At 42.0% G+C, this 16,709-nt stretch overlaps 1 protein-coding gene across 7 annotated transcripts in view; it reads right to left on the minus strand.

The window, feature by feature from the left end:
- Positions 1–16,709, minus strand: part of PHACTR1 (phosphatase and actin regulator 1) — a 320,720-nt gene that overhangs the window by 129,445 nt on the left and 174,566 nt on the right. The window contains exon 1 of one of the 7 annotated variants that reach the window (XM_060774824.2): positions 10,210–10,598. The exons of 5 other annotated variants lie outside the window; for them this stretch is intronic. In XM_060774824.2, the coding sequence (XP_060630807.2) occupies positions 10,210–10,492 (283 nt within the window). In that variant the 5' untranslated portion in view covers positions 10,493–10,598. Of the gene's footprint in view, positions 1–10,209; positions 10,599–16,709 lie in introns of those variants that run through there. One more of the 7 variants, XM_060774827.2, reaches the window with a different exon arrangement.

Consider the following 16,709-nt stretch of genomic DNA (forward strand, 5'->3'; position numbering starts at 1 on the left):
ATAAAATAAAATAAAATAAGGAGATTCAGATTTTCGTTCTCATGGCCCACTGCTGAGCCACAGCCCACGGGTTGGAAACCACTGTAGGGCATCTATGTTGCCTGTAACAAATTCAACAGTTAAACTATTCACTACACGAAGAAGCATTTTTTTTTGCCTATCCTGAGTCTACTACCATCCAGCTTCCCAAGATGAATTTGGATTCCAACATAATGAGGAAGAAAAAGCTTTCACTACTCATTTTCTTCACCATGAATAATTTTAGAGACCTCAAGCCTGTCTCCAAGTTATTTAAAGAAGCTTGCCAAGAGACTACTTCAATATCTGAGTGGCACCCAACAATCAAACTTTATTTTCTTTCTCTTAAAAACAGCTTTTGCTTCTTTGAGTGGGATTTTTTTCTGTGTTATCTGCAGCTTCATAGGAACATTTTTTTTAAAAAAAATCATTCAATTGTCAATAATTATTGTATAATTATAATCTCCATTTTTATTGAATTAGTTAAAATGCCCTGCTATATTTTGGAAGTGATCTACAGAATCACAATTATTGGAAGCCTGATGAATAAAGTCATTAAGAATGAAATAAATTGTGCAAGAATTCTCACACAACTAGCAACTCTAATAGGGTGGTGAGATAATTTCTCCTTTTTTTCTGTCTTGCTGCTTAAACACAACGTAAGAATGACAACTAACTCTGATGACACCAGAAAAAAAGGGAGGGGAAGCCTGCAGAGTTCTCTCACCTCCCTGTGGGAATCCATAACTGTTAAAATAGACTCACATCAGTTTAAATGAGTGGGGTCAATGTACCATCACTCAAGCAAAACAAGGCAGGCTGCTCAGCTGATACAGTTCGCTGTCATGCAAGGCCAGAAGCATGGCATATCAGTCAATGAAAACAAAGGGCAAAGCAGAGCTGTATGAACTTACAGCAGGCAGGTTCTCATCTGCAGTTAGGCTTGAGAATATTAATATCAGATAGAAAAATAGTCTTGCTTTGTTGTTCCCTTGAACTATCATTCAATAATGTGATGGATACAGGCATACCATTTGCATCTCACCCATAAGATTTGCCTCCTACCTTGGGAAATACAGCTTTTCACTCCTAGGCTGGCAACTTATTAGTGGCATACACAAATATAAGTCTACCTCGCATCTATTTATGTCTTTTAAAAATTATTGCATACGTTATTTCTTTCCATCCTTTGCAACAACCAAGCATCCTTCTAAGTGCCCTACACTTATTGCACTATTATGCCAAAAGATTATACTAATTCGACACCATTTAACTGCCAATATCAAGGCTTGTGATTTGTAGCTCAGAATGTAATGCTCATGAAAGTAATAAAACAGTAAAAAGAAAGAATATACTTTAACAGAATATTATTTTTGAACCAGCCAGAAAAACAGTAGTGTGCTATCAAGAAATGTCCTACATGTGAATCACAAATCTCTATTGCTCTACTATGATCAACTATCAGTTGAAAAAATGTGAGGTATCTCTGGCTGAAAATGTAATGACTTAATGTCACAGACCTTATTTTGTGTGTTATGTCTACCCATGGAATAAGGTCATAAAGCACAGACTGGCCTAACAATTAAGAGTGAATTTTGTGAGAACCATTTTGAATCCACTGGACACAAGATCATTTTATATTAAATGAAGAAATTTATAATGCCAGTGGTAGACCTAAACTGAAAACATCATAATTGGGAATACTGATATAATCAAATGAACAAATCTCCACATTTTTCAGTTAGCAAACAGTGTAAGAACACCTATAAGTCAACAAGTGACTTGAAGACACACACACACACAATAACCGAAGATGCAGAACAGAGATGAGTGTGAAGAATTCAAAATATCCTTCATAATATATTTTACCTTTTACAGAGCAGGGCTGAGAATAATATAGCTCTGAAGATGTTGGTGGTGTACATTTCCCAACAACCTTAGTTTGCCTTATTAGTAATGAATAATACTTGCATTTGTGGGGGGCACCTTATTCCCACCCCTGCTATAGTGCACAAATGCTATTAAAACTGTAAGTGAAGGTGTATTAAACCAGTGGTCCTCAACCTGTGCATCACCAGATGTTTTGGCTTTCAACTCCCAGAAATCCTAACAGCTGGTAAACTGGCTGGAATTTCTGGGAGTTGTAGGCCAAAACACCTGGGGACCCATAGGTTGAGAACCATTGTATTAAACAGATGTGTTTTAATTTCCATCAAATCACCAAAGGGGTCTAAGGTAGGAGAAAACATCAACGTCAAAAAACTCTTGGGCTTTCCTTATCAACCCTATAGTTTATGAGCGCACTGGGGGCTCCCCAAACTCTCATAGGGGACATTCCATTTCTCAAAGCTCCAGGCACTGAGCTGTGCTTCAATAAACAATTTAGCCCATCTGTAGCACTCCTCTGGTCTTGGGAGATTTCCATGTTCTTTGAAAGCAAGCAAATTTCCAGTGGGACAAAACTATGCAACTGCTTCACTACATCAGCTGAATGACACCCATCTATTTGACAAAGGAGATTAATAACACATCCACATTTTGTTTAAGAAATAATGTTGTCAAAAGAGTATGCTTTCTTGGTATGAAACATTTCATTCTTCAGAGATTGACAGCAATAGTAACCCATGCCACATGTACCAGAATTTCTTTAAAAAGTTACTTTATTGGATTCGAACAACTATACTTGAGTTGGGGATTTTGGTCACCACAGTCTAGAAAGTAATATTTTTCACACTATCAGATTTCTAAATTTGCCTTCTTTGTTGCTGTACTAATTTTTTTAGTTTAAAAATTACATTATGGCTTAGAAATTACATCCTAAATGGCTACCTGCAATCTGAAGTGGTGCAACTCATACTCAAATTTAACCACCTCATTGTGAACCAGCTCACAGAAAACACTCACCATCCAATTCTGTTTTCCATTTCCTCCCCACTCCCCCATGCTACGGTGATGCTGGAAGCCAGCTACAGCAATTCTGCTGTTGTTTTCCCCTCTCCCGTTGTCTAGGACATGCGTAAAATTGGATTATGGATGTTCTGGATGTATAATCACAAAGGCTGCTACAGCCAGTGGATGCCTGTGTTATCTTCATTTTTCGAGCTGGTCAGGCAGCACTGTTAAAGTACCTGAACCAGATGTGAATTAGTAAGGAAATAACAGAGTGGCCAAGAGAAACAATGGGGCGTTCGGCCTGCATGGATGACAGCAATCAGACTCCATAATTACTTGGTAGGCAGTAAAATAATCACCTTGTTTTATTTAATAGCAAAATTTTCATTTAATTGCAAAGCAGACATCTCCGGCCACTATTTTTTGAGCAGTTGAAACTAAAGTCTCGACGAAGTCTAGGTGGGAATTGCAATGAATACGACAGCTGCCTCAGGCAGCAGATTTGGAATGTCATGAAAAAAGAGCAAATCGTTAGTTATTTAAGTTTTTATCAGTAGTTTTATTGTTGTTTTTCATTGGCAGGGAAAGGTTTATGTGCATTTTGTACCAAAAAAAAAATGAATGGCTTTGGATTCAGGTGACTCTGTTTCAGGCAGCAAAAATTCCTAGGCTAGCCTTGGAATTTGTATCTTTTTTCTTGCGGGGACGGGGGGGGGGGGGAGAAAGGTACTTCATTTGATAGCTATTTAGCCAACTACTTATTTATAATTTATATAAATAACATGCTTTATTTTGCTAGTTTGTTTTCAAACACTAAGAGAACGACAGGCCCAGTCTTTTAGCTGTCTCACAAGTTCTACAGTCCTGACAGGGAGAGGAAACACTTACAATGAAAACAAAACAAAACAACGAACAAGTCGATTCCTAGTAAATAATAACTGCATAACAAATTTCTGAGGTTGTATGCCTTTATGTCTTTTTTCAACTGGCAAACGTACTTTGGGGGTTTTCTTGGCAAGATTTGCCTTTGCCTCCTTGTGAGGCTGAGAGAATGTGCCTTGCTCAAAGTTACCTAGTGGATTTTCAAGGCTAAACAGTGATTCAAACCCTGGCCTCCAGTGTCATATCACCTACAAAGCCCTGAATGATTTGGGACATGCCTAGCTTCACAAACGCATCTTCCCCTATGAACCTGAATGGGCTCTAAGATCTTCCAGGGAGACTTCTCTCGCTCCCACCTCCATCTCAAGCGTGATTGGTGGGGACAAGGGAGAGCGCCTTCTTGATGGTCGCCCCCTGGCTCTGGAACTCTTCCCCAGATTACACTGCCACCCACCCTATCCACTTTTCGTAAGGACCTAAAAACATGGATGTTCCACTGTGCCTATGATTAATCAGTTCACCAGGAAAGCAGGAGCCCCCGGTGGCACAGTGGGTTAAACCCCTGTGCCAGCAGGACTGAAGACCGACAGGTCGCAGGTTTGAATCCGGGGAGAGGCGGATGAGCTCCCTCTATCAGCTCCAGCTTCTCATGCGGGGACATGAGAGAAGCCTCCCACAAGGATGATAAAACATCAAATCATCTGGGCGTCCCCTGGGCAACGTCCTTGCAGACGGCCAATTCTCTCACAACAGAAGCGACTTGCAGTTTCTCAAGTCGCTCCTGACACAACAAAAAACAAACAAAAATAAAACAGGAAAGCAAGCCCCCAATTTTCTATCAGCTCCTGCACTTTACCACTGTTCACTACACTACAGAGCTGGTGTTTAAATGACAAATGATTTCACCCTTCAACCCTAATTATTATCAGCTCTTGCACTTTTCCTCCAGCTCCTGTCCAGAAACTACTGCACAAGCTCCTTGCCCACCGAGCTCCGTATTTATTACTGTTCAGACTATTAATTGTTTTATGATATTTGTAATTTTTTATGATGTGTTTATTTTATTTTTTTAATTTTTATTTTATTGCATTGTGTTCTTAATCTATGTTTGCCCAGGCTTGTCCCCATATAAGTTGTCCTGAATCCCTTCGGGGAGATAGAGGCGGAATATAAAATGTTGTTATTGTCCAATGATCAAACTACTATACTATATTGGCTCTCCTTTTGCAAGTAGGATCAACTGGTGACTTCCAGATCTGTGGATTGACTACTATGAATCACATCAGCTCCAGACAGCTTAAATGTTGTCCAAACACAAAGGGTCAAGAGTTATAGTTTGACGTTTTATGTGTAAGAAAACAACAACACCCACATGACATGGGAGGAAATTATTAGGAATAACTAACAGAGAAGAGAGTGATCAAATATGGGCTTCAAAATAAAATAAAATAAACAAGAATTCAAGACACCAGTAACTCCCGATTTATTCTGATTTCACAACCCTTTTGTACAATATGAAAGCCAGCATGGTAGAATGGATTGAGTGTTGGATTATGATTCTAGAAACCAAGGTTTGGTTCCCTGCCTGGACATAGAAACCCACTGGGTGACCCTGGGAGACTCACATATTTTCAGCCCCACCAAACCCTGTGATAGGTTCACCTTATTCACTTTGCCATTAATCAGAAATGATTTGAATGTCAATGACAATTCTACAAATAGTAACGTCATTCGGCTAAGTGATCACCCTTTCCTTAGCTTTGTGAATAAATGGAGCTCCAAGGCCACACGTTTGGGGATGTGTCATTAATAGCTCAAAAGCAACAGATCTTGTCTGATTTTGGAAGCGAAGCAGGTGCTTGGATGGAAGACCATCAATTAATGCCAGGTGCTGTAGGCTATATTTCAAAGGAAGAAGCCCTGTTTCAACCACCTCTATGCATCCTCTGCCTAAGAAAATACTACGAAATTCATGGAGCCACTGTAAGTCAACAGATGATACACATGCACACAGAGAAGAAACATTCTTACCATCATAAAGAAAATGGATGGAAAAGCTAATAACCGAATGCTTGCCAACTGAAATCACAACGTAGTCAAGCTACTAACAGCATTGATATCCATCAATGAAGATATGTTTTCTGCGGACATGTTTGGTTAACAGGAAAAGATGATTTTGTAATGGCTAGAAGATGTTTGCTTACATAAGCACTGAAGCCTGCAGCTACATCCTTGGTTTAATGCACTGGGCAGCAAGGAGAGATTTTTCCTACTCAAAGGATGCATTCTTTCATGAATAACCTCCCAGATCAAGCATTCAATTGCTGGGAGGAGCCATCTATGCTCTCTCCCCCCCCCCCAACACACACACACTTTCACACTTGTCCCCTTCCCTCCTATGCATATGTACAGTGGCAGTTTCTCAGTCATGGAGTATAATGTAAGCACATAAAGAACTTGCCTATAATATCTTCACAATATCCCTTATATAGTTCCCCCTTTCTTGGTATGCTAGAGTTACACTGCTCATTCTGAATGTCTAGAACATAGAAGAACTGGAAATTTTAGACCAAGAAAGACAATTTTTTAAAAACACTGTACTTAACATTATGACAAAGGTCCTTTTGGCAGAGGATAAATTGGCACACAAAAAGAAAGTTACGAGATCAAGAGAAGCAAGAAGCGGCTGCCTTATACCCAACACATGGACCGTGCCTCTTCACACTTACTTTAAAATGCATTCACCAACAAAATGACAGGAACACAGAGTGGCTCACGGTGTGCCACATGCCTTCCTGCCTTCCCTCATTACAAGGAGGGCACGGGACAAGGCATGTTGGCGCCCTGTCCCCATCAGTTGGGGGAAAGGACAGCAACACGTGCTGCCCATTGCCCTTTCTCCCATCAGATAGGGATAAGGTCCCAAAAATGCGGGTGACTCTGATGGAGCTACATGCAAAACACTTACCACTCCATAGTTGCTGAGGAAGGGTCTTGCAATGCTTCATTGGCACTTGGAATGTTAATGAGGCAAGGCCTGCCAAGCGTCATGTGATGATACTTAACAGACCCTGTCCCCCAAATGCTGCAAAGGGGCAATTTTCCCTAATGTGATGAGGCAGAAGTAGATATTTTTTCTCTAGTCCAGGAACAGAAACAGACAAAAGCACAGAGCCTTCCTTTCAGTCAAGGTCATCTTCAACTTCCTGCTTTCTCTGCCTGTCTGTAGAACATACACATCCCTGCATTTATAAAAACGATTCCTGTTCTATAGCTGTGATATCACAGAAAAAGAAAATAAAATGTGCTGTGCTACATGGGATTTGGAATGCATGTATGCTAAGAACCTTTCCAGATGTTATGATTTCTCAGTGACCCGAAAATGATGCAGTCCTGGAAGTTAGAAAGCACGGACACAATCCACTGAAAATATCTTTAAAACAGAGGAGAGGGGATCTGAGCACAGATGCAGAGCCCAAATTTGCTTTGAAGGAGCTCTCATGGGGCACATTATTCAGTAATTATGGCTTCTTCCAGATTGGACTAGTTCTTGCAATATAGCTCCTTTTGTTTGTTGAGTTTTACCGGTTGCTGTTGCCTCCAAATTTAGGGGAGCTGTTTGTAGTGACTTCTTGGACTTCCAGCAGGGCTATTCCAACTGCTTTTTCTAAAAAATGGGGCATAGTTTGTTGAAGTGGTCCTACTGCATGAAGTGCAATTTCTCTATTCTTTACTTTTTAAAATAGAGTTAGAGTGCTATAGCACAAAAGTACCATTTCATCAATACACTTTAGCTGAAACAAACAAACAAACAAACAAAACAAAAAGTACCATAATTGAGAAAGGAGTTAAGTATACCTTTTCTTCTAAAGTGCCCTAGAATGAAAAAGAAATCCACTTGGGTTGAGATTAAGGTGTTATAGCTGGTACTGGGAATTGCCAGTAAATGATCTAGTACAAGATATTTTTTCTTAATTACAGCAACAAACAGCACAAACCCCTGACACATGTGGCCTGTGTGGAGGTGGTCAAGCAGATAAAAATGTCCTCCACTGCCAGCAACACATCTCAAAATTATATAACTGATATAAAAGATTTTTATTCCAAAGACATAATGTGATGTTCTCAAAATTGTAGATTGTACCAAAGATTTTCAGATGGAAAGCCCTGTTTCTGTCATGTGCTTCCATGTTTCCGAGGTTGCTAATTAAAAAAAATGAAATGATGTATCAAAATAGACTACCTCTCTGTTGCCAATTAAACATTCCACTGACACACCAAGAGGTCAGATTTTTAACCCTGGATGGAAAATATTCCGGGATCACAGACTAGGGTTAAAAATATGATTGCTTTAGATACATACAAGGAGAACCTTGAACCTCTCTTTTGCCAGCATTCAGAAATTTGGGACCAGGGACACTGATAAACAGGGCTGGCACGTTGCATTTAAGGATGCATGAAATTAAAAGAGGCAGTGCATATTTTAAGTAAGTGGCATAATTTGCTAAGATTAAGGCACTTGCTGCTCTTTCTCTGAAAATTTCTGCATTTAATTTCTAGCAGACTTTGCTTTTACTGGTAATAATCAGAAATCCAGCAGGGACAAAGTGGGAGAGTAGCAAAACAATGAACTTCATGAATGGGCCAAGTGCTATTTTTGAATACAGTAATGTGGTAGAAAACATTTTTAGATCACTACTAATATTCTAAAGGCACCAGATCATGTCTGATTTTGGAAGCTAAGAAGGGTCAGCAGTGGTTAGGACTTGAATGGAAGCTCATCAGTGCAGTAGGCTGTATTTCAATGGCCTAAATTCATGGGGTCACCATAAGTTGACAGGTACACAAACATACATTAGAAACCTGTCCTTTTTCTCCTACACAGACCTGATCAATTTAGCCTCCTTTCACTTGCAACACAATGTAGGGAAACTATTATAAGAGACAAATCTATTTCATTGCAACTGATCTGCTTTGGCTGACAAGGAGCTGCTAGGATATAGAGAATATTTCACTCTTACAAGCAGAATGAACATCTTCACTTATTTAATCGTTCAAAATCCACCACAAACATCAAAACTAGGTAGAAAAGCCACAACAGTCTTTTCAGATGACAAACCTCTCCCAAAGTGATATTTTCCAACCCAGATTTGTAATCACAAACCTTTCCCTGACCTTCAGGAAATGACTTTGCCTTACGAATCCATCCAAGCTGTTTTTAATGCAAGTGCCTTTATAATATATGTAAAACAAGAGACATAATGGCACTGCCCTTTTTACAAACCCCAACGTAGCACTGGGAAAATGGAACATAGCTAGCAACAGCTCCCTAGATGTTTTGGCTCAGCTTGTTTTGATGTCTCTTGTCGCTTTCTGTCTCTTTCAGTTGCTGATTCAGGAAAAATGCAAACTCCCTCTTCTCTCCTTACTCACTCAGAATATCTCATTTGCTCTTTACAAACACACAGAACACATCTGCTTACCTGTGTAAACCACCCTGAACTTCTATTGGCCTCTACCTCAATTCACCCCTTTGAATTTTACACCCAGTCTAAAGAGAGCTGGGTTGTTGTATGTTTTTCTGGGCTATATGGCCATGTTCTGGAGGCAATTTTTCTCCTGACGTTTCGCCTGCATCTATGGCAAGCATCCTCAGAGGTAGTGAGGTCCTCACTGACCTCACTACCTCTGAGAATGCTTGCATTGATGCAGGCGAAACGTCAGGAGAAAAATTGCCTCCAGAACATGGCCATATAGCCCGGAAAAACCTACAACAACCCAGTGATTCCGGCCATGAAAGCCTTCGACAATACACTAAAGAGAGCTGTTGGCAACAGTCTAGCAAAAGGTACCACATCCATCCCCTTAAGATTTCAGCCAGCAGCTCCAGCGTGTCTTTGGAGGTGATAGCCCAGCGAAATATCACCTGAGATTGAATCCAGAGAAAGCTGTTTCCCAAATACCAATAATTTAGTCAAACTCTTTACCGCAGCAGGTTGACAGAGGCAGGAGGCAGGGAAAAGTTGATGGACCACAGATGCAGGGGGAAAAAGGACAAGTCTAATCAAGCCATTGTAATGATGGTAAAAGCAAACAAAACACAAAGCTGCAATAATAGTCAAAGCAAACAAAACATAGGAGGGAGGACTAATGAACTGTGATCACCGGACGCAGACCAATAAAACATGGGAGGAAATGCTTGTTTTGCCTTATCCTCTGCTCAGCATGCCAAATAGGGCACCAAATGTCATTTATTCCCCACTTCCACTTTCTCTCCTCATCTCCTCTTTCCTGCAAACCCTCAAGTAGCCAGCTTTAGTATCTGGTAATGGGGAGTAAGGCACACATGGGACACATACAAACCCCTCAAGGAAACATTCATCCCCATAACACAGAGCCTAAGATCATTGAACTCACCGTCACGGGCTTCTTCCCCGCGACTGCAGTTGCTGCATATGTGTTTGATCTCCTTGCCTATGTGACAGTGTATCACAAACGACACGTTGTTGTTGTTGTTTGTAACAGGATCCTTCAGTGGCTTCATCCTCACTAGGTAGAAGGCTCTTTTGAGGGGCTTCTCCTCACTCCTATCTGGATCAGAGCCATCCCTGCGGCCAGAAGAGGAGGCAAAGGAAAGCATCCAAGGCTGCCGGGCGTGTGTGGAGTCTGCCATCCGTTCACTCTCTCCAGAGCGGAGCATCTCTCTGCCACGCACTCCTTCCTTTTCTCTCTCTCTCTCTCTCACACACACACCCTCTCACACACCAGGATTAAAGGGGAGGGAGGGCAGGATGGGGAAGAAAAGATACAGAGAGAGAAGGAGAGAATGAAAGAGAGAAAAAAGGAGGGAGAGGACAGAAGCAGAGACTGAGCCTTGGGTGACCTCGGCGACCCCGGTGCCTGAACCAATCAAAACGACTGGAGATGCAGGATGCTCTTCGTTCGCTTCATCTCACCTTGCAAACACAAATACTATCTTATATCTACTTTCCTAGCAAGGCAGAGAGCCCTCCTTTTCAATTCCCTTCTTTGTGCACAGACGCTGGGATTGCAACTCTTCTGGCAAGATAAGCCGCCATTCTTGATCCCACTTGACAACAATGGGATTGCACTCAGCAGCACTAAAGGCCTATGCTGTTATAATTACTGTCAACACAGAAATAAACAGGAAGTGGATTGGCTGGAAGCATGCAGCACCCAGGAGATCTTGATACAGGCAAGGAAAACTGCACAGACCCCAGGTCCACTCCCAAGTTAAATTCAATGTGTAGGGGCCTGTCTGCAAAGCCTTGTGCAGCGTGGGATCCTGGTGGTAGTTGGTTTGCAGGCTCTTGGGTCTATATCTCCCTGCCAAGGTACTACTCCCCGAGTCCCTTTGGGGAAAGGGGGTAGAGTTCAAATCAAGTTGTTGTTGTTATTCAAATTATGGAGTTTGTTTTCAAAAGGTACCAAATCCTAAAAATGTGTTATAGGGGGCAACACATTGTTGACTAGAAGTAGAATATTACGTACAAGTCAAAACTCTCAAAATGTATCAAATCATAGAATAATTGAGTTGGAAGAGACCTCATGGGCCATCCAGCCCAACCCCCGGCCAAGAAGCAGGAAAATCACATTCAAAGCATCCCCAACAGATAATAATAATAATAATAATAATAATAATAATAATGTAATAATGTATTGTTGAAGGCTTTCATGGTCGGAATCACTGGGTTGTTGTAGGTGTTTTCGGGCTATATGGCCATGGTCTAGAGCAGGGGTCCTCAAACGTTTTAAACAGAGGGCCAGGTCACAATCCCACAAACTATTGGAGGGCTGGATTATAATTTGAAAAAAGCATGAATGAATTCCTATGCCCACTGCACATATCTTATTTGTAATGCAAAAAACATTTTAAAACAATACAATCATTAAAATGATGAACAATTTTAACAAATATAAACTTATGAGTATTTCAATGGGAAGCGTGGGCCTGCTTTTGGCTGATGAGATAGATTGTTGTTGTTGTTATCTGCTTTCAAGTCATTTCAGACTTAGGTTGACCTTGAGTGAGGGCCGGGTAAATGACCTTGGAGGGCTGTATCCGGCCCTCGGGCCTTAGTTTGAGGACCCCTGATCTAGAGGCATTCTCTTCTGACGTTTCATCTGCATCTATTGCAAGCATCCTCAGAAGTAGTGGACCTCTACCACTCACTACCTCTGAGGATGCTTGCCATAGATGCAGGCAAAACGTCAGGAGAGAATGCCACTAGACCATGGCCATACAGCCCGAAAAAACCTACAACAACCCAATAATAATAATAATAATAATAATAATAATAATAATACTTTATTTATACCCCGCTACCATCTCCCTAAGGGACTTGGTGCGGCTTACATGAGGTCGAGCCCATAGAACAACAATAAAAGCAATAACATCAATACAAAACAATCAAAATAAATCTCATAAACAAAAAATAAACAATAAACAGTAACAGTAAACAACAAGCATTTAAAAACCTGGGCCAAATGTGATAACTAAAAATTAAAAAATGCTGGGCATGAACAAGGTAATATACTGGGATAGAATTTTTGGTGAGAGATGGGGCGAGCAAACAATCCTAAATCAATGATAAAGTGCATTTAGAGGACCTATTGCTGAGAGTATTTCCTTATTCTGGGGAGGTACACTGGAACAACCACGATGGCCATCCAGTCTTTTTCTAAAGGCCAAAGAAGGAGCTTCCACCACACTATGGGGCAGAGAGTTCCACGACTGAACAGCTCTCACTGTGAGGAAGTTCTTCCTAATGTTTAAGTGGAATCTCCTTTCCTGTAGTTTGAAGCCATTGTTTCACGTCCTAGTTTCCAGGACAGCAGAAAACAAGTTTGCTCCCTCCTCCTTATGACTTTCCCTCACATATTTATACATGGTGTCATGTCTCCTCTCAGTCTTCTCTTCTGCAGGCTAAACATGCACAACTCTTTAAACCACTCCTCATAGGGCGGGTTCTTCAGATCCTTGTTTATTTTAGTCACCTTCTACTGGACACATTCCAGAAATCACTTCAGTACAGGGCTTAGAAAATTGCATTTCATAGCAAAAGAATGCACATCTTCAGCATATTTTTTTCAATTTGTGGAAAATTTGTTCAGATAGATTTGATACTTTTTAGAAACAAACCCCACAACTGTGGAGATGTAATAAAAGTAGAATTATTCAGAGTTTTAAAATGTTGCTTTCTCTTTCTTTCTTTATTTCCTTCTTCCTTTCAGACTAAAACATCCATAATCCTTCTGTTAGAAGTGGTAGTCCTCCCCAAAACAAGGTCCCCAAGCTTTGGAAATATTCTGGGAGCAAGAATTCAGGTCCAGCTTCCTAGTCCTACCATAAGAGATTCAAAGACTCCTCTCTCTTTGTGTACAATGGAACTGCTGTTCCCTCGGGCTTTTAAACTCACTCTTCTTCTCCTGCCATCTAAAAAGCAAAACACAAGAAGCTATCTCTGCTTCACAATAATACCCCATTGATTCTGGCTGGCAAGGGTTGGTGACATCAGGGCAAGCTTTTCCAAAGACGAATCCTCCCTGCCTTAGACAAATCCTGCCCAAGGGTCAGCGAGAAGAAGAGGAAGCTCTCAGAATCTGACCAGGCTGCTTTTCTCAGAATGAATGCCCTCTCTTTGTTCTTCTCACCCCAGTTTGCAAACCAGAGCTGACCTGAAGAACTACAGCATTACCCTTGGATACTTAATAGTCAAGGCAGGATTCATTCTCCCTTCCACTCCCAAAAGCTCCCCAAAGCTTATAAGATACAAAGATAAACCCTTTACCCGCCCTCCCAATTTTTAGCTGAGAAACTGGCCCTAGGAGATGCAACCTTGCTCTCCAACCTTGACAAATGCAAGCTCTCTCTCTTCCTCCCTGCTGAAACTGTGCTTAGGTAAAGGATAAGACTGGTAAGTAAAACAGAGAAGATGAACACCAGTCCTTGAACGAACTGGAGAATGTAAAGCTGTAGCAGGAGGGAGGGAGAAAAAGATGAGAAATATGTATGAATGGAAATGCAGTGAACTGTCAGAACTCATTCTGTCTATACTGCATTGAGGCAAATATTCAGGATACTTGTATGAGTGCATGCAAACACATACATATATGACCTCCTCCCCAAAACACTATACAAGAATAATATGCAACTTAGAAAGTATTGTTGTTGTTGTTGTTGTTGTTGTTGTTGTTGTTGTTCATTCGTTCAGTCGTCTCCGACTCTTTGTGACCTCATGGACCAGCCAACGCCAGAGCTCCCTGTCGGCTGTCACCACCCCCAGCTCCTTCAAGGTCAGTCCAGTCACTTCAAGGATGCCATCCATCCATCTTGCCCTTGGTCGGCCCCTCTTCCTTTTGCCTTCCACTTTCCCCAGCATAATTGTCTTCTCTAGGCTTTGCTGTCTCCTCATGATGTGGCCAAAGTACTTCAACTTTGTCTCTAGTATCCTTCCCTCCAATGAGCAGCCGGGCTTTCTTTCCTGGAGGATGGACTGGTTGGATCTTCTCGCAGTCCAAGGCACTCTCAGAACTTTCCTCCAACACCACAGTTCAAAAGCATCTATCTTCCTTCGCTCGGCCTTCCCTAAGGTCCAGCTCTCACATCCGTAGATTACTACAGGGAATACCATGGCTTTGACTAGGCTTAGGCGATCCCTCGTTGGACGAGTAAGATGGTCTTCCATCATGGGTTTCCTTGTGGGTCCGTAGGTGGCTGTGGAGCCCTATTCTTGCTCTGCATCTTCTTCCGCAGTGAGGGCATTGGTTTCCAGGTGGAAGGCGGTCCCGGTCGGGGTTGGCTTGACGCGCCTTCCTCCTGGCACGTTTCTCTCTTTCACCCTCCACTCGTGCCTCCTCGAATTCTGCAGCACTGCTGGTCACAGCTGACCTCCAGCTGGAGCGCTCGAGGGCCAGGGCCTCCCAGTTCTCAGTGTCTATGCCAGAGTTTTTAAGGTTGGCTTTGAGCCCATCTTTAAATCTCTTTTCCTGTCCACCAACATTCCGTTTTCCGTTCTTGAGTTCGGAGTAGAGCAGCTGCTTTGGGAGACGGTGGTCAGGCATCCGGACAACGTGGCCGGCCCAGCGGAGTTGATGTTGGAGGACCATCGCTTCAATGCTGGTGGTCTTTGCTTCTTCCAGCACGCTGGCGTTTGTCCGCTTGTCTTCCCAGGAGATTTGCAGGATTTTCCGGAGGCAGCGCTGATGAAAACGTTCCAGGAGCTGCATGTGGCGTCTGTAGACAGTCCACGTCTCACAGGCATAGAGCAGGGTTGGGAGGACAATAGCTTTATAGACAAGCACCTTAGTATCCCTACGGATGTCCCGGTCCTCAAACACTCTCTGCTTCATTCGGGAAAATGCTGCACTTGCTGAGCTCAGGCGGTGTTGTATTTCGGCGTCGATGTTGACTTTGGTGGAGAGGTGGCTGCCAAGGTAGCGGAAATGGTCGACATTTTCTAATGTTACACCATTAAGCTGTATCTCTGGCATTGGAGAGGGGACGGCTGGTGACTGCTGGAACAGCACTTTGGTTTTCTCGATGTTCAGTGACAGGCCAAGCTTTGTGTATGCTTCTGCAAAGGTGTTGAGAGTGGCTTGTAGATCTTCTTCTGTATGCGCACAGACGACATTGTCATCAGCATACTGGAGTTCTATAACAGATGTTGTTGTGACCTTGGTTTTGGCTTTCAGTCTGCTGAGGTTAAACAGCTTGCCATCTGTCCGATAGATGATTTCCACTCCGGTGGGAAGCTTCCCGTCAACAAGGTGAAGTATCATAGCGATGAAGATGGAGAATAGAGTTGGATCTTTGTTGCCAGTGTGATGTCTCTACTCTTTACTATTTTATCGAGACTGGACATTGCTCTCCTCCCAAGAAGTAAGCGTCTTCTGATTTCTTGGCCACAGTCTGCATCTGCCGTAATCTTTGCACCATCTGGTCTCTCGTTCCTCTGCCTTTTTTAAACCTAGCTTGAACATCTGGCAACTCTCGCTCCATGTATTGCTGGAGTCTTCCTTGCAGGATCTTGAGCATTACCTTACTGGCATGAGAAATAAGGGCCACTGTACGGAAGTTTGAGGAGTCTTTCACAGGGAAAGAAAACGGTTGCTGCAGATCCGTCCTGTTTAGGATTTGGTTCATCCTTTTGCTCTATAGGGCACTCTTACACATGCTATAAGGGAAACCTTTTTCCTGCAATGACTTTTAAGGGAAATGAGTGTATTATTTGCTGGTAAGCAGCTTGGATTTTGAACTGAAGCCCTGTTTTGTTTTGAGAAAGTATTACTAGTTCAAAACAAAACAGGGCTTCAGTTCAAAATCCAAGCTGCTTACCAGCAAATAACACACCCATTTCCCTTAAAAGTCATTGCAGGAAAAAGGTTTCCCTTATAGCATGTGCAAGAGTGCCTTATAGAGCAAAAGGATGAACCAAATCCTAAACAGGACGGATCTGCAACAACCGTTTTCTTCCCTTTGGCCCTTGACAATTTCTAAGATTGTGCTGCCTCTTTCCCCATTTAAGCATAACTTTTCTTTTCAAGGTTTCAGCAGTGTGATGATACTCATATTTTGGACCTGATCTTTGCAGGATTATAATTGTAGAATTATTTGATAACATTTTATTCTGTGTGAATGGAATTTTTAGGCTTTTCATACTCCATATCTGAAAAGACAATAAGGCTTAATTTCTTTAAAAACATCAAATAAGTTATGATTGTAGGACACAGTTTTGTCCTGGCCACTAACTGGAAGCAGCTTTGTCCAATACAGGCTGTGTAACCCCTGAAATGCTTGAGACCATAAGTGTTCTGCATTTTTGGATCCCCTCCCCCCAATTTTGGAATACATGCATATAGATAAGATATCTTGGAGATGGGGCTGGGGTCTAAAA

The sequence above is a fragment of the Anolis sagrei genome, chromosome 4 (assembly GCF_037176765.1).
Source record: "Anolis sagrei isolate rAnoSag1 chromosome 4, rAnoSag1.mat, whole genome shotgun sequence".
Taxonomy (NCBI): domain Eukaryota; kingdom Metazoa; phylum Chordata; class Lepidosauria; order Squamata; family Dactyloidae; genus Anolis; species Anolis sagrei.